Source organism: Notothenia coriiceps, unplaced genomic scaffold (genome assembly GCF_000735185.1).
Source record: "Notothenia coriiceps isolate Sejong01 unplaced genomic scaffold, NC01 NC01_scaffold00024957, whole genome shotgun sequence".
Lineage (NCBI taxonomy): Eukaryota > Metazoa > Chordata > Actinopteri > Perciformes > Nototheniidae > Notothenia > Notothenia coriiceps.
Genome location: NW_011357658.1, coordinates 14,255 through 35,911, shown reverse-complemented (window position 1 = coordinate 35,911; position 21,657 = coordinate 14,255). Strand labels below are relative to the sequence as shown.

Genomic DNA, 21,657 nt, shown 5'->3' with positions numbered 1-21,657 from the left:
TTACAAAGTGGCCAAAATCTGATCAGCTTATTTGATTTTATTTAAATGAATCAGGACAAAAAGAGTGATAATTTATTCTCCTGAATCTTTCTGAATCTCTTAACACAGAGGGGGCACAAATGAATAAAATACATGAAATAGTGGATTTTGCATAATAGGTGAACTTGAAGGTGTTTGGTGTAATTGGTGTAAGAATAGACTTCAAAACAACATTTTCATATATTAGAGATGTTGGACTGTTTTCCTGACTTCCACTATCTAACCACCTTTTTAAATTTGACTATACCCTTTGACACTTGCTTTACAGCATCCCGGCCCTGTCTGTATAATGGCATGCCTGCTCACTTTGCCGACTCACCTCAGATGGAGGCCGTCTACAAGATGCTGTCAGTCACCCAGCCTCCCCCTGCCCCCGAGGTCATAACCAAGCAGTTCCGACCAGCCAGCGTGGTAGACAAGGCCCACATCAACGGCAGGTACAGACATATCTGTTTGGAAAGCTTTTTCAAGGACAATGGCAGTCTGTGAATATATCATATCATGGCATATTCCTTTACAAAGATCTGGGGAAATAGGAATATTGACCCAGATATGACGTGAAAATGCAACTTTTGGATCTGTCAGCCATGCTACCGCTTGACAACAGGTCCTGCAAGACTGCTCACCAAAAAGTCAAACACTAAAGAGGGTACATCATTTATTTGAAAAGCATTGTTGTCCTTTTCATGGCCACTTTTGAGTTCTTATGGTGAATTAGTCTTTGAAATGGTTTGCTATTATTTGTCAGTTGATTGCAAGTCCATTTATTACATTACATTATTTCACAATTCCTCATACATTTCTGTGTTCTTGGTCGAAAAATCTCCAGCCTTTGAGAAAAGAACAAAACATATTAGTATGCAAACTATTTTACCAAAAGGTCTGACACAATGGGGGTTTCATTGATTAGAAAGTAATTATTGTTGACTTGGTCATATACTTATTTTCTTTCCCTCCAAGGTGGTTGGACTCATCTCGTTGTCTCATGCAGCAGGGCATCCAAGAAAATGACAGAGTTTGGCTTCGCTTCAAATACTTTGCCTCCTATGATATAGATCCTAAGGTGTGTATGTGTAAATGTTGTTTTTATAGATACAGTCTGAATATGTCATTCCATTCCACTCTTGATTTGACTCCTATTTTCTCTGGCTGTGCAGTATGATGTTGTGCGTCTGACCCAGCTCTATGAGCAGGCGCGCTGGGCCATCCTGCTGGAGGACATCGACTGCACCGAGGAGGAGATGATGTTGTTTGGAGCTCTACAGGTAGAAAACACTGCTACTGAAAAGCCAAATGTGTGTCAACGGGTAGACACATACATATTAAAAACAGCTAAATGTCAAAAATACAATTAAGGAAGTGGGCATTTCAGAGGACAGAGAGCTTCTCTTTAGGCGGATGACCTTCTTCTTTATGTCTCTAACTTATCCGTGTCTGTCCCTGCAGCTCTCTCTATCCTTAGCTAATTTGGTGCTGTATCCGGTTATAAACTAAATTTAAGTAAAAGCGAATTGTTCCCTTTGAATAGAGCGGCGCGTGAGTTCCCTCTACATAGTCTACCATTTCAAATTGCACTACACAGCTTCACTTACCTCAGGATCCAGGTGACCGATACATTTAAAGATCTTTATAAAGCTCATTTTGCCACCCTTTTGTCCCGCGTACAGGAAGACTTTGACCGCTGGTCAGTGTTAAATCTGTCTCTGGTTGCCCGAAATAATTCTATAAAATTTAATATACTCCCCAAATATCTATATTTATTTCAATGTGTGCCCATTTTCCTCCCTCAAACTTTTTTTTGTAAAACTGACACTATTATTTCTAACTTTATTTGGAACAAGAAAACCCCAAGGATACGCAAGCTATTTTTACAGAGACCAAAGGCGCGGGGTGGACTTGCTCTGCCGAATTTGAGGTTCTATTATTGGGCTACAAATCTAAGAATAATACAGTCCTGGCTGCAGTCTGACTCACAGCACTCTCCGCCTGTCTGGCTTGAAATGGAGGCTGCTTCCTGTAGTCCAGTATCTCTTTCAGCATTGGCTCACTCTCCCATTAAGACCCCCTCCTCTGCTTACACTAAAAATGTATTTTAATTGTTAAAGCATCCTTGAACATTTGGAATCAGTTCAGACGTTTCTTTGATCTCCAAAGATACTCTACATTAGCCCCTTTAACTGCAAACCATGTTTTTCCTCCATCCTTAGTAGATGGCGCATTTACTATTTGGTTTAACCAAGGCATTAAAACATTCAAAGACCTTTATATTCACAACACATTTGCCTCTTTCCAACAGTTATCTGATACATTTGCACTACCAACCCAACATTTCTTCAGGTATCTACAGATTCGCAGTTTTGTTAATAATAGATTTCCTCAGTTTCCTAATCACCCAACTGATTCGCCGCTAGACACACTCCTTAGGCCGTTATCTACTCTGAAGGGAATGATGACGTGTATTTATGCTCAGATTTATTCTTTTCGTTTGGTTACCCTGAACTCCATTAAATCTCTTTGGGAAACAGATCTTGGGGAGGAGACTTCTGAAGAACTTTGGTAAAAAGCACTCGCTAATGTACATAAATCTTCTATTTGTGCTAGACATGGACTGATTCAGTGCAAAATTGTGCATCGCACACACTTTACTAAGCTCAGGCTCTCTAAAATATATAAGGAGGTGGACCCAACTTGTGACAGATGTAGCCAAGCACCGGCGAGTCATGCACACATGTTCTGGTCTTGTCCGGTCTTACACTCTTATTGGACTGACATCTTTAGATCACTGTCAGAAATCACTGGAAAACCGATCGCTCTAATGCTATGACTGCACTGTTTGGTGTAACCCCACCCACATGGCCACTCTCTTGTCTGGAGACAGCCTACATAGCCTTTGTTACCCTTACTAGCCAGACGCCTGATATTGCTCATGTGGAAGTCTCCAATATCCCCTTCACACACCTTGTGGTTAAATGAAGTCCTAAATTCAGCCAAACTCGAGAAAATAAGGTGCATACTGAGGGGCTCCCTGGGGAAATTCCACAAGATTTGGAACCCCTTCTACAAGTATATACGGGAGCTGGACATGCCGGATGTCTCTGTACAATAGGGTGGTGGACCTGCGGTGTTAAACTGTGATTAGTGGGCGGCTGACTGACCAACAAGTGCTATGTTTTTCTTTGATATATTTGATCTTTTTGTTCCATTTATACACATTGTTTGATTTCTACTTTTGCATTATTTTATTAATAATGGACTTAGACTCAGATCCTTTAGATTTAGATTTTGTTTTTGTTGTTGATTTTGGTCCTGTCGCAGTCCATTTTTTAGTTTAGTTTTATTTATTTTTAATTTTGTCTTTGTTTTTTATCCTGTCGGACTCGAGTCATACTGTTGTCATTCTTACTTGTTTGCCGACTGCTATTGTGCTGTCTGTCTGTCTGGCTGTTTGTTTATAAAAAAATAAAATAAAAAGTTAATACAAAATTACAGGAATTCAAATGTTGCCATGTGCATTTGGCTATTTTGTGAATGACATACTATATCAATTCATAATTGTTTAATTTTGATCAGGTTATTCAATTCAACAGATACATAAAAGAAAATTAAATTAATAAAATAATAAAAATGAAAGTAGATCACATTTCATTTAGTTGAGGCTTTTATCCAATGCAGAAATAAAGCAAATCTTCACATTTAAGATATTGGAAAGTGATTCAAACAATTGTAAAAAAAATTGGCCTTAAAGCCAAACTCTTTTTTTGTGAAAACTTGTAAAGTATTTGTTGGTGGAGTGAAGTAGTGGATTTCACCTCTTAAATGTTGAGGAGAAGAAGAAGAGGTACGAGAAGAAAACACTCAGAGGTTCAAAGGGCTTTATTGTCATATACAAAAGTGTACTTAAGTTGAATAACTAAGTCAATGTACTTAGTTACATTCCACCTCTGCTCTCCTCTCCTGTAGTACCACATCAGTAAGGTGTCTGAGTCGGAGCCCAAGGCGCTGAGCTCCAGTGCAGCTATGGACGACCTGGAGTCTGCCCTGCAGTCCCTGGAGGTCAAGATGGACGGAGAGAGCAGCTCCGCCTCCGAGATGCTGGTCAGACATGTTGTATTTACTTGTGTGTCACTGAAATGTATGTCAAAACATATAGAAAGAATGTTAACAATTCACAAAACAATACATTTAATAAGAAGGCAAAAGAAGAGTATTTTGTTTACTGATGGAAAAAACATCTTTGTCTTTCATCCAGGAAAACATGACTGCACCAGAACTCAATGACTATCTGAAGATATTCAGGTGAGAGACATTTTCAAGCATCCATTGGCATAGCCTTGATAGGTTTTTTTTGTTTCTGTGGATTTTTTTATCTCGATCACTTAACTCCCTTACTGCCCTGCCATAAAATGTGTTTTATCTTTCAATTCCCGCCACAATGATAAAGGAATTAACAACTTAACAAAGCACATAGCAATAGCTATGTTAACTGCACTCCCATGTGTGATCACTAGAGTCCAAAAGGGTATTTTCACAGTACATTAGAACTTAAATAAACTGCAGGCGTGGTGTTTAAAATAAAGTCGTCAGTATCATTTCCCCAATAGGGGACATGATAAATTACCAGGTCTTTGGAGGATAACAGACGTTTGCCTCTTTTGTCTTAGATGTGATGTGTGTGTTAAAATAGAGTGAAAACATAGTTGATTTTTTTTCCTTTTTAATCGGTGTCAGTACATAGCCTGGGCAATGTGTTTGTTTGTTTCAGGCCAAAGAGGCTGACTCTTAAAGGATATAAGCAGTACTGGTTCAAGTTCCAGGATACCTCCATCTCTTATTTCAAGAGCAAAGAGGAGAGCATTGGAGAGCCCATTCAACAGATTAACCTCAAAGGTACTGAATATCTAATTGTATTTTATATTTTTAGGATATGTTGTTGCTATGTCACCAATAATGTGTCATCAGTTATCAATATGTATCTACAGATTAGTGGCTGATTAAGTAGTAGACATACTTTAGCAATCTGTTTATCCACCTCTTTGTAACATCACTGCTTATCAAAATCAACACATAAACTAACACAGAACTTTCCACCTATGTTAAAAAGGGAAGGTGCTTCTCTCAAGTCTGTTTTCATCCTCCATCTGTTAAAAAAGAGAATTAGGTTATCTATAAATACAGAAAAATGAACTGCGAGTATGACTCAGCAGGTTCAGGCGTGGCAGTAAACTCGAGAAGTCTGACCAAGTGGTCGGGTTCAATTCTATTTCAATCCCATAAATGTCACATTTCAGAATTGGTCAGTGGTTTGATATTTATCCTGCACACAGGATGTGAGGTGGCTCCGGACGTTAACGTGACAGCCCAGAAGTTCTTAATTAGACTCCTGATACCAGCGCCTGAGGGCATGAACGAGGTCTATCTGCGCTGTGAAAATGTAAGAACACACACACACACAAACATCATTGAATTTTAAAATGTGCCATACTTTAAATTAGTAATAAAAAAATGTGATGGGCGAAATATACTTTGGCGGCCGTTAATATACCTGGGCGGCCCACCCAAGTAAAGTCTATGTGTGGGAAACCCTGGGGTAATCCCTGACATTGTGTCAATAATCGAATTGACAATTTCTTTGAATGTTATCTTGTCTCATACTTAATCCTAATGATATGTAATCTGTCACTCCCCACCTTACTCTCTCTCTCTCTGCGGTTGTCTCTCGCCCTCCAGGAGCAGCAGTATGCTCAGTGGATGGCTGGGTGTCGACTGGCCTCCAAAGGCAAAAGTCTGGCTGACAGCAGTTTCCAGAGTGAGATCCAGAGCATCCGCTCCTTCCTGGCTATGCAGAAGACCAGCTCAGGTTCCCATGGCAACGCAAATGCTAACGATGAAAGCATCAATCCTCACAGTCTGGTGTCGCCACGCTACCATAAGAAGTACAAAGCCAAACAGGTACAGGAGAGGTGGAACTTCGATGTAGGCTCAAAAAAGAAAGAGTAAATGTAATACTCTCATTTTATCAGTAGGTAGCTACAACCAAGTACTTTATTCAATCACACCAGTCCGTCATTTATAAATCTAATATACTGAATGACAGTACTTTTCCTGTGCTAATTTTAATTCTTGAAGAAAAAAGGATTTACCTCCCTGGTAAAGGAATAATCAAATGTAAGTTAATGGGGCAGAGTTAAAACCACAGCAAAACTTTGCTAATTAATAAACACATGCCTTTTCTCTCTTTTATTGTGGAAGTGTTTTAAAAGTAACGCTTAACGGAAAAGTATGTTTGGTTATCATGGTGTGAATAAATGTAACTTAAATGATACTGCATAAGTTGTGTGGAGTTTGTAAACTGATATATTCCTTTCATTTCTGGACAGCAGAACAGTGATTTTGCACAATTGAGCTAATTGAACTACTATGCAGCTGAAACTACTGCCCATTGTGTTTATGAGGCAGCAGAAATATACTAACGTCTGACCTTTTGCCCTGTGCCTGCTGCTCCAGCTGACTCCTCGTATCCTGGATGCATACCAGAACGTGGCTCAGCTCTCACTGACAGATGCAGTGATGCGCTTCCTGCAGATCTGGCAAGCCCTGCCAGACTTCGGGCTCTCATACGTCGTTGTCAGGTAAAGTTCAATTTAAAACTTATCACAATTGATGAAATGCCTGTTAGCATCAATTTAGGACCATGAAGGCACAACATAAAGCAATTACTTAAACTCCTCAGTCTTTCTTTAACAGAACAGCACTCACAAGTCGTGATAAATGAACAATTTAAAACTATAAAACAACATTTAACAGCAAGAAAATAAAGCCAACTAAAATCTAACATTAGTATAAATTAAGATTTAAACTCCTGTCTAAAAATTCTAGGAACAGTGTGCTCGTCACTAGGCTCAAGTCACTATCAATAACAGTATTTTCAATTTGATTGAAAGGGTTGAAAACACATCAATGATCTAGCAAGTTATTGAATTGTATTGTATTGAATTGAGGATTAAAGTTTGACCTTTGTATCAACAGTTTAGATTTTGAGTGAAAAGAAGATTAAGATGTTTTTGCTAAATAGGTTTAAGGGCAGTCGTAAGGACGAGGTACTGGGCATTGCTCCCAACCGTCTGATCCGTATCGACCTGGCTGTGGGGGATGTGGTGAAGACCTGGCGCTACAACAACATGAAGCAGTGGAATGTCAACTGGGACATACGACAGGTGACAATATAGCTTTGATCCACCTTCTGTCTGCAGTATGCACGATCTCACACTTTGGTTTCCAGGGAAGGTGTGCTACTGAATTAGCTAAACAGACCTTACAAAAGTGTATTATTTGGATCTTTTCCCACTAAGGTTTCCTATGTGTGGTTTAACTGCTCAAAAGGGTATCTTTGAAAAATCGTGCCTATTGCGATTTTTGTATTAAATTCACACAAGGTCAAATTAAATTAAGGCAGAACTTGAGAAATCAAATATCAAACTTGATTCCCAGTTTTCCACAAATACTCCTTAAATCCTGCTGCCGTTGTTTGAAAGTGAACTCATGAACATTACCCGTAAGAGCAACAGTTGTGTAATTTCCCTAACATAAATGTAAAAAATCTGCATATTGAAGGAATCTTATATCTTTCTTTGATATACTCTATATGTTTCTGACTCCTCCAGGTGGCCATAGAGTTTGAAGGCAACATCAACATTGCTTTCGCCTGCGTGACCGCCGACTGCAAAATCGTTCACGAGTTTATTGGAGGCTACATTTTCATGTCGACACGCAGTCGTTCGAAGAGTGACACGCTCAATGAAGAGCTTTTCCACAAGCTGACCGGTGGCCACGAAGCTCTCTAACTAAAACACACAAATAATCCCACATAAGGTCTTCTGTGTGCCTCAACAGAAGGATACATTATGGAATAGATAAAAACATAAAAACGGTCAAAAATGATTCTAAATAAGTTTCTGATCTTGTGTCTATCGGTCTATCCTTTTATATATCCTATGTTATACACATTCACAGATATAGTGGATGGACAACATGTTCAGACAGTTCAAGACTCAAGGTGTTCCCCATGCTGACTCTTAACTTCAGGATGGACTGTTGCTGGTTCAAACTGCTGGACATCAGAACCAGTCTCAGCAGGCTTGAAAACCAAACTAATGAAAATGTAAAATTAAATGTTGCATCAGCTAGCAAATAGTTTCCTGTTTCGATCTGCAGCGTCCAGACTTCCTTTTCGCTCAGGATGGAAATCCTTGCTTTGTAAAGAGCTGCAGTATTATTGCCAGCAGCCACAATATCACTGCCAATAATTAAAACAAGGCGTAGAAAAATACATGCCAATAGTAATTGTTTTCACTAATAAACATTTATTCAAGTAAATACAGCAATTCATTTTTCATTCTGTGTTGTCTTTACTCCTCATGGTTGCAGCTTATGGGGGTAATTTCTGCTGTTTCTTCCACAGGAAGCTTCTAACCATTTATCTCGCCTAACATGCTGTGTGTGTGTTCATATCTCACAAGACTGTTACAGCTGTCCGTTAGATTAAACCACAGTGTCTGTATCCTCTGCTTATCCATATTTAGTCAAGGGACAAATCACACTTATAAAATGTCTTCAAAATACATTTAAAAAGTTCTGTTTTTAACTAGTGTTACATTTCCAAACTGTCCTAAACCTGCCCTGATCCTTTGAATGATGAAACAAAAATCAAAAGTCTTTGTCCGTTTAGGATGATTTCTCCATGGATTGTCCTATTGCTAATGAAAATAAGCTTATTGGATGCTAGTATGCTCCTGCTAAGCAACATATGTCACCAAGGGAACTGGGATAAGAATCAAACAAACCATGATGAGTCTTGCTGTGACCAATGACAGAGCAGTATCCTATGATGCTACTGCAGTGGTATGATACTCCCTGTAACACAGGAAGAAAGTGACTTTAGTAAAGGAAACTCGCACAAAGTTTTCAAATAATCAAATTAAATGTGTTTGGTGAAATATGGTACTTTTTCTTACTTGTAGGTCTCAGTCTTAAGGCACGGATGAAGTACTTAGGGATTAGTTTTCCCTCATCGTCCCCTGCAGTCAGCAGCACACCGTTATCTGACCAGAAAAACTCAATACCGCCTGCGTATACATACATAAAACACATGTAAGAGGGTTTATTGGCAACACATAAAGACAACATCAAGCATAGTGGTTACTAGCAATCATTAGTGGTGGAGATTACCAGCAAGAGCTTTGGGAACGTCAATATACACAGCAAGATCACAGTCTTCCCTCATTCCTAGTGGGGAAATTAAGATTGAGATTAAGATACACCTTATAAATACAGCTGTTGCAGCAATACAAGGACAGAAAACCTATAAGTATCTTAATATAGACAGTAACATAAATAAATAATATCAGGTAAAAAGGCTTAAATAAGAATAGAGTAAAAAAATAAACAAGAAAATGTGTAGACCAATTACATATTAAACTGACAGTGGTATGATTGATACCAAAGTTTACGTGTGTGTACTAATAGGTTAAGCAAGGCAATAAAAGCTCCGGAAAGAATGAAGAGACCACTCAAAATATTTCTTAAATCTCAATCTCTACATGTATGGCAGCCATTCCATTCAGTGTCTGTTGAATTCCAACACAGAGAAATGTTGTCAGTAGTTGATAGAATTAAAAAAAAACACATATCTATATATAATAATAAAACCAGAGAAACTGATAATGCTGCAGTGGTCTTTTAATTTTTTTCACAGCTATATTTGATATGATTAGGGAATGGTACTCAGCATTTGTCTGAATAAATGTTATAACATAAAAGTCAATTTAATATAAAATAGTATCATGTGGTTTAGAAACTGTAGAACTTATTTATCTCAATGTTCAGATGAGTTTCTTTCTGTCACACAGACAACCATACACCCACACGTGCACACACTCACACACACGTGCACACACACACACACACACGTGCACACACACTGTTTACCGCTGATGACCCCTTCCTCCCCAGGCAGGCCGGGGGCCAGGTGGATGTGTGTCCTCCTCATGCGGCTCAGGCCCTGCTGCTGGATGGAGCTCCACTTGCGGAGGTAGGTGCCATGAACTGCCTCAGCGGGGCAGTCTGGAGAACCAGCCAGGACCGGTTTCAGCTCCAAATCCATTACCTGCCCACAGCAATGCAACCAGTGTTAACACACAATACAAAAATGTGACCATTTCATTTCAAACCTTTATTTAATCAGATTGGTCCCATTGAGATCATAGATCTATTTTTCAAGGGAGACCTGCAGCATATAGGTTCCACATGAAACATAAAACAATAAAGGACATCATACATTATATTTACAGGATACATTTACATAGTTATAGACATTTACAAGTGCCCATAGTATCAACAAGCATTTCATTTAGCCTAGCTTTGAAAACATGCAGAGGAATGAGATTGCTCAGTTTCAATTCTTGCTGAAGATTGTTCCAAACAAGTGGAGCGGCACACATAAAAGCTGTCTTACCTAAGACAGTCCTTGCTCTTGGCACATCTAACAATACTACATCATGCGATCTCAGACAATAGCTGCTTGCAACTCTCTGTGTTATCAGAGAGCAGATATAATACGGGAGTTTACCCAACAAAACCAGATCAAGTTCTAATGTTCAGAAACAACAACATTTGGCAAATTGAATCATTTTAGATGGCAGTCCAAGGCCAATGAGGGTTTGTATACATCTCATGTTCTGCTGACATGTTAATCTTTGCAACAAACAAGAAAAATATAACATAATACAGAGTAAAATGTAATTAAAGTGAAGATGAATTTCAGCAACAGAGGTAGTGCGATTCTCCAATGTCTTTTTGAACCCTTACCTAACCTGATTTTATAGGATTCTAATTATATATTTCCTGTTAGGCTGTCAGAGGACTAACAGCATCTGTCATCTGAAAATTAGATTTACTTTTTTATTTTGAAGGTGAAAATTGGTTTAAAACATTTGTATGCACTCTGTGGAACAAAATGGAACTGTGTTTTAAGCTGTTAAGGGATCTCCCAGAGTTAATTTCCCATCTAAAGAAAGTACCTTGAATGTATTGAAGTTGAAGTTAGGTGGTCCACCAAATCTATCTAAAAGCAATTCTGGTGTAAATTGAATATTGATGAATTCAGCATTTACCGAGGGGGATAGAATATCGTAGCATGCTGGTTTGCTGATTAAATAAAAAAAGCCCCATACTTGTATTGAATGCCCCTGACTGGCTCGAATTTGGAGCCGGCCGTCCTCCAGCCGATGAAGTTTAAAGCGCTGCTTGTCATTTGTGGCCACAACTCTTTCAACGTCTTCCAGTGAGTATGAGCTGAACTGCGTGTGAGCCAGGAGATCCTCCACAAACATGAAGCCATCTACGAGGGTCAGAGTTGAGGATAAGGAACTTTACTATGGCTCTAAATCCAAATGGATAATACATGTAAAGCATGTGTGATCAAAACTGTTAGCGGGCAGGATTTATGGGCATGATTGAATTCATTATAAAATTAAGCATCAAATATAATGACAACTGTCACATTTTTAAATAAGTCTTTGTTCAGAATTCCTGTTTATGATGTCTGTTTGAACCATGCTGAGAGAAAAAAATAACACAAAAACAAAGATGATTATAGTTATTTGTTTTTAAAATGCTGAATGGAACATCTTAGGTCTCATTTGATATATTAAAGTTGAAGGGAGCTCACCTGAACTTATTTGAAGATCCATCTTGTTGGCTCCATGGCGAAGAGCATAGGACAAGGATTTAGACAGGCGAACATCTCTGCCCTGGTAGGGGACAAGGCATCAGTCACTCAGAGCTAAGGCTCCAGCTAGTTTTAGGTAGTTATGTAATCAGATTGCCCAAAAAGTTACTAATCAACCCAGGTTACATTTAAAAAAAAGGGCAATTCAATATAGTTACACTGGCAATAATTTATTAACAACATGTGGCCTTTGAAAAGCAGTAACACAACTGGAACACAGGTGTTGCTGTGTCTATTTCATTAGGACAAGGTGCGATTATTCAGATTACATTACACACACACACACACACACACACACACACACACACACACACACACACACACACACACGTTTAAATATAGGTCCTTGACTTTACCATAACCAACCATTCATCCTGACTGCCATGACACCCAATACCACGAGTCACAAACCAGTCCCTCAACTGTCAAGAGGTCAATATCCCAATGTATAGGGCTTCAATCTCTCACCTCTCCCCCACGATTTCCTCTCCTTCCTCTGCCTCCTCTGCCTGATTTTCTTCCGCCTCCTACACTTCCACCACTGTCCATTTAAATTCAGTAAGCTAAGATATTCAGACCATTACTCGTAATTTGACACAGGATCACACGATCACACTCGTTGTCAGTAAACTTATGTAAACAAACCGTGCAGCTTCCCACTTCCTGTTCTTTTCTGTATTCGCTTCTAGGTGCCGCTGTGGCGGCCGGGCGGAGCTCCGGTGTCCCGGCGGCACCACAGAAGAAGAAAGCTGCATTTTGTCCTGGAAGAAAACATCAGACAGCAGCTGCAGGTAAGACAATATTCATAATATCATCGTTAAAAAAAACACATCCCCAAATGCATGCTGTCATTTTACGGTAACTTATACCTCATGATGATATAACTCAAAACAAAAACCCTGCGGTTGCTGTGACTACCGGTGCTGGATTTCATACAGAGGTTGGGCTTAGTTGGCTAACTAATGTTAGCATAGTTCAACTAGAGCTGGATAATATTGCCATTTGATAAAATATGGGGTTTCTATGATTCATTTTGTGTTGTTTGCCATATTCGTTTTTCTCAACTGCATGCCATTGGCTGTCGTCTTTAAAGTGTAACAAAGCAAGAGGACGCTGGCCTGCCAGTGCACTGGAGACTTCAAGCAGGTCGTCATGGAAACGTTACGTTAGATGCGTTAAGACGTGATGACTTAACTGTCAATAATAATCAATAGGAGAAAGAACATTACCTTCTGTAAGTATCCTACTTCTTTATGTGGACATGTTTATTACTCAACATGTGCCAAGAAACATTATTATATATGTATATGTCGATTTTATGTTTATTGGTTTACTAGCAGACATTTATTTTACATTGAAGCCAGGTTAACTTAAGGGCTAACAACAGATTGAGTACAACAAAGAGTTACAAGTCCTCTACTTTGACCGAGTGTGCAGGAACCTTGAGTGCACTCAAAAGGGGTTCCCATTAAGGATAAGGTTTATGATTTTCCAAACCTATGAAACCTTTGATTTTCTATTTGGTTGGCTCATTCATTTTTTTCTTCAGTATTCACTGCTTTGCCATTGTAAGTCTTGATTCTTAAACATCAACTGATCATTGGTTAATTTGTACACATTTAAAATTCTTAATTTGAAGGGAAACTGAATTTAAACTTAGACAGTTTAATAGTAAGAACACACTCAGAAAACAGTCAACATTGAGCACAAATATATCATTAATGTCAGATATTGTCCAAAATAATGCGTACATTTTCTACATGGTAATATACCCTTGGTGGTAAGGAGGGAAACTTGTATTTGGAATTTAGATTACCTGATTCTTATGTCTTTGCTTTCTCTCTTTATTTCTCTTCTTTTATGTTCAGGTGATGGAGTTCCCCCAGCATTCTCAGCAGCTGCTGTCAGCTCTGCGTTCCCAGCGCCAGCGGGGCTTCCTCTGTGACTGCACTGTCCTGGTGGGCTCATCTCGTTTCCTGGCTCACAGAGCTGTTTTGGCCTCTTGCTCACCTTTCTTCCACATGTTCTACTCAGATCCTCAAGGCGTCCTTGGTGGAAACAGCAGCAGCAGCTCTGTCACACTCGACAGCGACATTGTCACCGCTGCTGCATTTAGCTTGCTCTTGGACTTTGTCTATGAAGGCGTTCTACAGCTGGGCGAGTCTCCACCAGTGGAGGACATATTGGCAGCTGCAAGCTTTCTGCATATGAATGAGGTTGTAAGAGTCTGCAAGAAACGACTGCAGCGACGGGGTCCTCTGGCTGAGGCTGATAGCACTCGCTCTGAAGAAAGCACTGGAGCGAGAAGGGCAATAGAGACAGGGAGAGACGGTGGGGGGGACGGTGGAGCTGAGCCAGTGCTGGCCATGGCAGGAGATCTCTTGGATCCAGTCGCCATGGCAGCACCATACTTACCAGTGTGTATAATGACAGAGAGGCGTCAATCTGTAAAGTCTGAGAGTAGGACTGGGGCGGGGTCTTCAGAAGCACGAGTTCAGACTCCTCTGAGCCCTGACATCGCTGATACCACACAGCCAGGCATGGATGCATCTCCTCTGGCCCCCACCAGAGAACTGATTCAGGGCCTCATAACAGGCCGGTCTGCCCAGGGAGGTCACTCCAGGTCGGGGTCCGGAGGTCATGGTGACGGGTCTGCACTCTGCAGCCCTTGCAGCACCACTGAGACATACAGGTATGAGTCTGTTGTAACTTCCATACTGTTTTAAAAGGAGTTCCTCCGTGTACTGGAATACATTTTTATCTGATTTGTTGTTTTTAAAAAAAACCTGTTAATTAAGTGGAGATCCACGGATAGCACTTTTGTGGCTGATTAACTTTTTTTTTAAACCTTGAGATTGTTCCCCCAAATTTACAGAATACATAAATATTTTTGCACTAAGTAACATAATTGTTTTTGTTAAAGTGATGTTCATGTCTAGCTGTGTCATTTCACCATAGAAAAATGTAATGTACGAGTCAAACCATCTGACAAGCGGACGGTTTTCACCAGCGGCTGGCGATCGGTGCATCTCTCCACTGTTTACACTATATCTTTCTTTCTGTCTTTCTTCCATCAGCAACAGCAATAACCAGCAGCCCTCCTCGTCTTCTTCCTCCGTGGTGCCAGTGAGCCAGGCTAGCAGTCGGTCAGTGGTTGCTTATTCCCAGTCAGGACCCGGTTTCTCCACCAGCCTCCTACAGGACGATCACCGACTGGCATGTGATGTCTCTGTAAGGAAACCCTCAGAGGCTGACTACAGGGGTACATCAGGCAGAGGACAACAGATGGTCAATTTAATCCAAACATCAGCCCTAACCGCACGCAACCCAGCACACTCGCCAACACAGCGTACACTCCCCCAAATTCGAATCCAGAACACTATGTCGCTTCAACCCCAAAGCTCGGACTTCTGCCGGGCTACTCGGACACAAACCCTTAGAGGATCTGAGGGGAATATGGGAGCTTCACCCCCCACTACAAATGAAAGATCTCACCCTCTTATGGGCAGAATGAGGACAGACAACAATGATGGAGAGAATGTGAACATAAAAGTGGAGGCCATTGTTATATCTGATGAAGAGTTAGAGGAGGGAGCGGAACCAGTTATGGAAGTAGACGATGAGTATGAGGAAGAAGAGGAGCTGCACAGCCCTCAGTTTCTCTCCTCCCATCCACAGGGCCTCTCACAAATGGCTTCTCATTCAAATGACTACTCCTTTCCCCTCTCTCCCTCCTCTTCCTCCTCTGGTGCTGGCCCTTCCTCGCAGGACACTTCCTCCTTCCCCTTGGTTCCTCCATCCGCAGCCCAGCAGCATTCGGAGCATCCTGCCTACTTCCAGGACTTCCAGGACACTATGGGGAACTTTGTGGAGGACGTCCCCACATGTGGAGTGTGTGGAAAGACGTTCTCATGTACATACACATTAAGGCGCCACGCCATTGTGCACACACGGGAGCGTCCTTATGAGTGTCGCTACTGCTACCGGAGCTACACACAATCAGGGGACCTGTACAGACACATACGCAAAGCTCACGACAACTCACTGCCAGCCAAACGCTGCAAGGCCGACATGGACCCCTCCCTGCCACCACAACCACCACAACCACCACTACCACCACTACCACCACTACCACCACCACCTCTTAGTTAACACACACACACACCTTATTGTATTTCTATACTCATGCGCACATACCTTAACCTTAATATCATAAATTTTATTCTACATTTCTCGATTACTCTCTAATCAATTATCTGATTGGTCTATAATCATTTCAAAAATATTGTGAAAAACATACAAAATAATATTTATATCTGGCTTGACATTGCCACACCCAAATTGAAATTTGGTCCAGTCCAGTTTATTCAACACGTTCATGATAGCAGCTTCAAAAATGTTCAGCGGCAGCCATCTCTTGCCCGCTCCTCTTTACTGACTTTGGCCCAATATTAGATGAAATGCTGTTATTGGCCGGCAGATCTGAAGATCAGAGCAAATAAAACATTGTTACGGCCCGTCCACACGGCGGCGTGCGTTGAAGCTTCAACGCTTCTGCCCATTCACTTTGAATGGGGTGACGTCACGCTTCGCCAAACTGCATTGTGGGAGCGTCGCTACGCGTTGCTCGCTGCAAAAGTTGAGCAACGTTCAACTTTTGAAGCTTCGACGGATCATATCGGCCCGTCCACACACAGGCATGAAAAAAATCTTGAAAAATCTTGATGCTGGGCGTGTCTGAAGCTTGCCGATTTCACGCGCCCAAGGCGACCAACAACCAATCAGGAATCTTCCAGGAATCTTCCGCCCGCCCCCGGCATACAAAGCCTGTCCATTCAATGTTAAAACGAAGTAAACTGGATATAAACTCCCCAAACAGGTGAAAACCTACCAGTTTCACCAACTGTCTCTGCCACCTCCCTCCATGCCTGGTTCCTCCGGTTTAGGTCCCGGTAGGTGAACAGAGAGCAGTCGTAAAGGACCGGGACATTTCCAACAGCGATGATTAATTTATCCAACATTTTATGACATATGGAAAAGACCGCAGCGGTATCTGCATACAGTACATGCGGTTTGATTGGCTAGCGCTTGCACTGGCGGGATTTGCATAAACGGGATTTGATTGGCTGATGCCAGCTTCGCAAGCATTGGGAGCATCAAAAGTTGAACATTGCTCAACTTTTGATGCTCACGATGCTTGCAAAGCCATGCTCCGCTCCCCACAATGCAGTTCGGCGAAGATTAAAAATCTTCTACGTCACCCCATTCAAGTGAATGGGCGAAGCTTTAAAAGATTTCATGCCTGTGTGTGGACGGGCCGATACAAGCTTTTGCCAATCAACCTTGTCCAGGGCGGGAGATTCATGTGATTGGTTGTTGGTCGAGTTTCAGACACGCCCACCTGCAAGCTTCAACGCATGCCGCCGTGTGGACGCTGCGTTCCTACGTTTTTGTAGGTAAAAAAATGTATCAAAAACATAAAAGTTGTTGAATATTCAGAAGCTGTGACTCCCTATTTTAAGTGTTTGCTATTTCAACTCAAAACACAAATACGAGAAAGCTGTTGTTTTTAATTTCATTAGTTACATGAGTTGTAATGTGTACGACTGCCTTCTAAGTGTGTGACTCTACCAGCAACGTTTATTGTAGCATTGTACTGTCGGTACCACTTTACAATAAGACTACCCTTATAAAGGGTTTACGAATAGTTTGTAATTCATTTATTAATTAGGTTGTGAACACTTTATAAATCATTAATAAGCCTTTATAAGACATGAGATAAACAGGGCAACTGTGACCGGTTGCTTGCCAAATAGTGAGCCCACATTTATCTGTACTGCTAAGCCTTATTCTAAATGATAGTAACTCATGAATAAATGGGAATGTGTTTTACACTTTACAATAAGGCTCCCTTTTGGCAACTATAAATGTTAATAACTCGTAAATAAATGGTCATAAAGAGATGCCAAGAAACATCAAGATGGAAGGGAGGGGGGGGGAATCAACTCAGTGAACAACAGGTAAGGATGGTGGCTGATGAAGAAGACGAAATAAACTAGGTAGCCAATACAAGACTTAGTCATCTTGCTAAATAGTGAGCCTGTGTGGATGTATGAAAACTATGTTAGAACTGGGTTATAAATGGTTCTTAATGATTAATAAAGTGTTTACAACCTAATTAATAACCTAATTAGAAACCCTTTATGAATCATTTATAAGGGTAGTCTTATTGTGAAGTGGTAGGAAATCTACAAAGAAAATCCCTGCAAAAACTCAGATGTTTTTAATTTATAACTTGTAATACAAGTTTTTCCTTGCATCAGTTTTAAAGAAGCCACATCATGAACATAAGATATGTACAGTATATCTGATGAAGTAGAAAATCAACTGTGCCAAAAGTCCTTTACCTTGTTTCTTCATAACCTTATCTTCTTTTGATGCAGTAAGAAGTCTTCGTTTAGGAATAATTCATAAATAGACAGCTGACCCAGAAATAATACAGTGGCAGCCATACAGCATAGCACTTTCTGTATTATCCTAACATATGATTTTGCAACATTTCATTGTCTTTTCTTGAAAATTTTAAATGTTAAACTATACAAACTTTACGCCAAAATGCAGTAGGATGGCAATTGGTGGGGACGTGCAGTGTGGGGCTCTTCCCTGTTTGTGTTTAGCTTTTCTTACTGCCTGTGTGACCTTTGCCATAATCACAGATTATACAGTTTGAGCATTTTTTTACATGCAGTAATTCAGCCCCCTCTTTATATGTATACTTGAAATGTGCCTAAATGACTGTCAACTGAATTTGTTGTTCAACGCCATTTTACATGTTTTGGAAGTACATTTTTTGTACTTAAAATAATAATAATGTAATGGTTCTTACCATAAAAGAGTTTTGAGTACTTGGCAGGTGGAGTTCAGTCATTGTGTGCAAAATCTAAAAGGTACATTTGTGAATAAACACTGTTTAGTAAAACATTGTGTTCATGTTGCCGTTTCAGTGAATCACAAAATCACACAGGTTGGTCACTAAACATTACCCTTTAGTTTCTTTTTATTTCACTACAAAAGAAAATGTAAAAAAATATAAACATTTGTTATTTGTTATTCTTCAGTTGTAACACAATTACACTGAACTTGTAGCACTTATTTCACTGTCTGTTGCAAGTCAACTTTAAAGTGTTCACTCGTGACACGCCATCCTTCAGCATCAAATACGTTTTTCTCTCTTCAGCCTTCTACTGGCCCGTGGATCTGTCAGGGAAAACATTATAATGACAATTAATTTTCATTCATTCATTTTAACAGCACTTAACGATGAACTGAACTTATGGGACAGATGTTACTGTTAACACTTGTTAGAACATTTGTCAACTGGACGACGCTTTGAATCACACCTAATACAAATCAGTGTTCCAGGACACTTAATTTACTTAAAGAAACTTTTCATTGGGTGCCACAAATTGATCTTGTCTTTGATTTAACAGCCTTCTGTAAAGTTGGCTACAAACAGAACAACTCACCGCCTTAGCCAACTCTGGCCAATCCATTGCCATCACAACGGTATCGTCAGAGTTTGGTGGCGTCTCCAGGTTCCAGTAGGTCAGCTTGTCAAACACAGATGATACCTTCACTGTCCTGTCCTGAAAACACATATAAATTACTATTAAGTACACATAATAACAAAATAGTTACCAAACTGAAATCAGATGTTATCTTCCGTGCAATCAGAGCTCTGCCTTATGTTTGGCTGAACCAGACTGCGGGTCAGCGTCAGATGTTTACCTCTTGGTCAGAGCCGGGCTTATTGGTCTCTTTCAGCACTAAGCCAGTGTAGCCCTGAGGACAGCTGAGCTCCTGGCCCTTCAACCCACGCCCTCTGAATGATACCATCTTCTCTGTAAGGAGAAAAATGTACAAAGGATTGTAGTTAGACACAAAAAATGACAAAGTTTTAAAGGTCACCTGACCAACAACTTAATGTCCGTCACACAAAAGAATAAAAATCATCAAGACAAGAACAGAATATATTCTAAGGATATCTGCAACATTTACACATAAAACATAGCTCTGCAGACCAGTCAGCATTTCAGTCTAGTTCCTAGTGTTTCACCTATGATGTTCTTTTGTGTCAAATTTACATATTCTGTTTTCTGCTTTCAGGGTTTTGTAAAGGGTATGGAAACTACCTATCTGTTTTATACTATTTTGAGGAAGTGGTTTCACTAGGTTTGCTTTCTATGTCTTTAAGTGAGCTCAGCTTACTAAAAACATTAGAAACACCTTTGTTAATCAATCTTTGTGACTAACTAAATCAAAGCATCCTCAATCATTTTCTAAAAGCTGTGGATTATACATGGTCATAATTTTGCTGTTTTATTTATTTTTGATTAGAAAAATAACTTAGGCCTTCTGATATGTTGACCATCCTGACATTGGATAAATTGCATTTGTTTTTATCTCCATCGTTGTTTTCTATAAATAGCAGACCAGTAACAGTCAGCTTTGGTCTACTGTCAGAGAGGTTGAGTGTACCTAGTTTGCAGTCTTTGGTGGTGGCAGTGAGGTATTGTGAGACCTGGGCCGGCCCATTGTGTTCAATATCACAGGGCATGAGGTGGACTGGGACCCTCTGCGCCTGGCCCACAGAGGACACGTTAACCCGGGTCATACTGCTGTTACAGGACATGCTGCGATGAGAAGACAGAAGAGAACAAAACACATTTAAAACCTGAAATGTCTTGCTGTGATTTGATACATGTAAAAAGGTGATGTTTAAGATGTATGCACTGGCTACACCAGATAAGTATTTCTCCCCCATTTAGAAAAACTGATAATTTATTAAGTTCAGGTGCAAAAAAAAAGTAAGGTCCGTTAAAGTGATCTGATTACCAGTACATAGACAGTGTATAAATATGTATTATACATATTTTTTTCATAAGGCTTCAATGAAATGTTAAGGACAAATAATTGTATCAGTAGAAAACCATCGGACTTTACATAAAATAAAAAGCATGCCTCATCTATTAAATATATGTACCCTATGAGCGTGTTTTCTTGAATCATTAGAGATAGCTTTTAGCGCGTTATTACGTGACTTCAATATGGAATAATTGAATATAGTTGGATCAAACCTTTTAGCAGTTTTCAAAATGTTTTTGTGAAATGAATTGGACCTCTTCCGGTTATAGCCAGACTGCGTGTGATTGGACGAAAGTGTCTTCTTCTAGGCTGCTAGGTGTTTTTTGGCGAGTTCTTTCTCTTGCATTAAGGTATGTCTCCCCCTAGTGGAGGGATACTATTTTACTTGTTCTGCTTTTTTAGATCTGTTGTTTTCTTGATTATTTTATTGTCTTCCTTCTTGTTCTTTGAGCCAAGATTATGTCTATCAAATTGTGTTAACATAATTAGTCACAACAGAGTAGCAGTAGTATCTGCACTTTCATCCCTTCTTTTTTAGGTATTTCGTATTCAAAATATGGAATAAGGTCTTGCACAGTAGGATACTAACATAAGATACGTTGGGCTTTATCCCATGTTCCTTTAGAAGGACAACTCTCTAAGTACAAAAAGTCAATGCAGGATCAAGACGAACAGATCAATGTGCTTAATGTAACAGTTTAAGACTGAGCTCTATCAAAGTAAAATGAAATGTGTGTATAAATGTGGATTAGGATGTGCAAAAATACAAAGAATTTGGGCTGCAAATAACAAATATTTTCATTATGGATTAATCTACAGATTATTTTAAAGTTGTTTGTTTTACCCTCGATTTACGAATCAAAGGAAAAGGCAAGAATAAACTTGAAATGAAAGCTGCCCATGAGGTC

General features: G+C 40.0%; 4 protein-coding genes across 7 annotated transcripts; 2 read left to right on the top strand and 2 right to left on the bottom strand.

The window, feature by feature from the left end:
* Positions 1 to 228: 228 nt before the first annotated feature.
* Positions 229 to 8,412, top strand: LOC104955894 (fermitin family homolog 3). Its single transcript, XM_010783291.1, has 11 exons — positions 229 to 476; positions 1,000 to 1,102; positions 1,197 to 1,304; positions 4,000 to 4,134; positions 4,289 to 4,335; positions 4,802 to 4,926; positions 5,364 to 5,470; positions 5,767 to 5,988; positions 6,544 to 6,668; positions 7,112 to 7,253; positions 7,701 to 8,412. The coding sequence occupies exons 1-11, from the start codon at positions 229 to 231 to the stop codon at positions 7,878 to 7,880; spliced, it is 1,542 nt and encodes a 513-aa protein (XP_010781593.1). The 3' UTR covers positions 7,881 to 8,412.
* On the bottom strand, positions 8,384 to 12,502 carry trpt1 (tRNA phosphotransferase 1). Its single transcript, XM_010783289.1, has 7 exons — positions 12,293 to 12,502; positions 11,765 to 11,846; positions 11,268 to 11,434; positions 10,024 to 10,201; positions 9,265 to 9,321; positions 9,051 to 9,161; positions 8,384 to 8,949 (listed from the first exon to the last, which is right to left on the bottom strand). Exons 1-7 carry the CDS (start codon positions 12,371 to 12,373, stop codon positions 8,927 to 8,929), a joined length of 699 nt encoding a protein of 232 aa, XP_010781591.1. The 5' UTR covers positions 12,374 to 12,502; the 3' UTR covers positions 8,384 to 8,926.
* Positions 12,503 to 12,560: 58 nt separating this feature from the next.
* On the top strand, positions 12,561 to 16,379 carry zbtb3 (zinc finger and BTB domain containing 3). 2 transcript variants are annotated; one of them, XM_010783286.1, is made up of 3 exons: positions 12,561 to 12,615; positions 13,693 to 14,516; positions 14,902 to 16,379. In XM_010783286.1, exons 2-3 carry the CDS (start codon positions 13,696 to 13,698, stop codon positions 15,974 to 15,976), a joined length of 1,896 nt encoding a protein of 631 aa, XP_010781588.1. In that variant the 5' UTR covers positions 12,561 to 12,615; positions 13,693 to 13,695; the 3' UTR covers positions 15,977 to 16,379. The 2 variants fall into 2 exon arrangements, with proteins under 2 accessions (XP_010781588.1, XP_010781590.1); XM_010783288.1 differs by lacking the exon at positions 12,561 to 12,615 and adding an exon at positions 13,009 to 13,058.
* Positions 16,380 to 18,863: 2,484 nt separating this feature from the next.
* Positions 18,864 to 21,067, bottom strand: rnaseh2c (ribonuclease H2, subunit C). Of its 3 annotated transcripts, none has more exons than XM_010783284.1 (5): positions 20,962 to 21,067; positions 20,363 to 20,517; positions 19,613 to 19,725; positions 19,351 to 19,470; positions 18,864 to 19,081 (listed from the first exon to the last, which is right to left on the bottom strand). In XM_010783284.1, exons 2-5 carry the CDS (start codon positions 20,514 to 20,516, stop codon positions 19,058 to 19,060), a joined length of 411 nt encoding a protein of 136 aa, XP_010781586.1. In that variant the 5' UTR covers position 20,517; positions 20,962 to 21,067; the 3' UTR covers positions 18,864 to 19,057. The 3 variants fall into 3 exon arrangements, with proteins under 3 accessions (XP_010781586.1, XP_010781587.1, XP_010781585.1); XM_010783285.1 differs by having other exon boundaries at positions 20,363 to 20,519; positions 20,965 to 21,055; XM_010783283.1 differs by lacking the exon at positions 20,962 to 21,067 and adding an exon at positions 20,868 to 20,951.
* Positions 21,068 to 21,657: the final 590 nt, after the last annotated feature.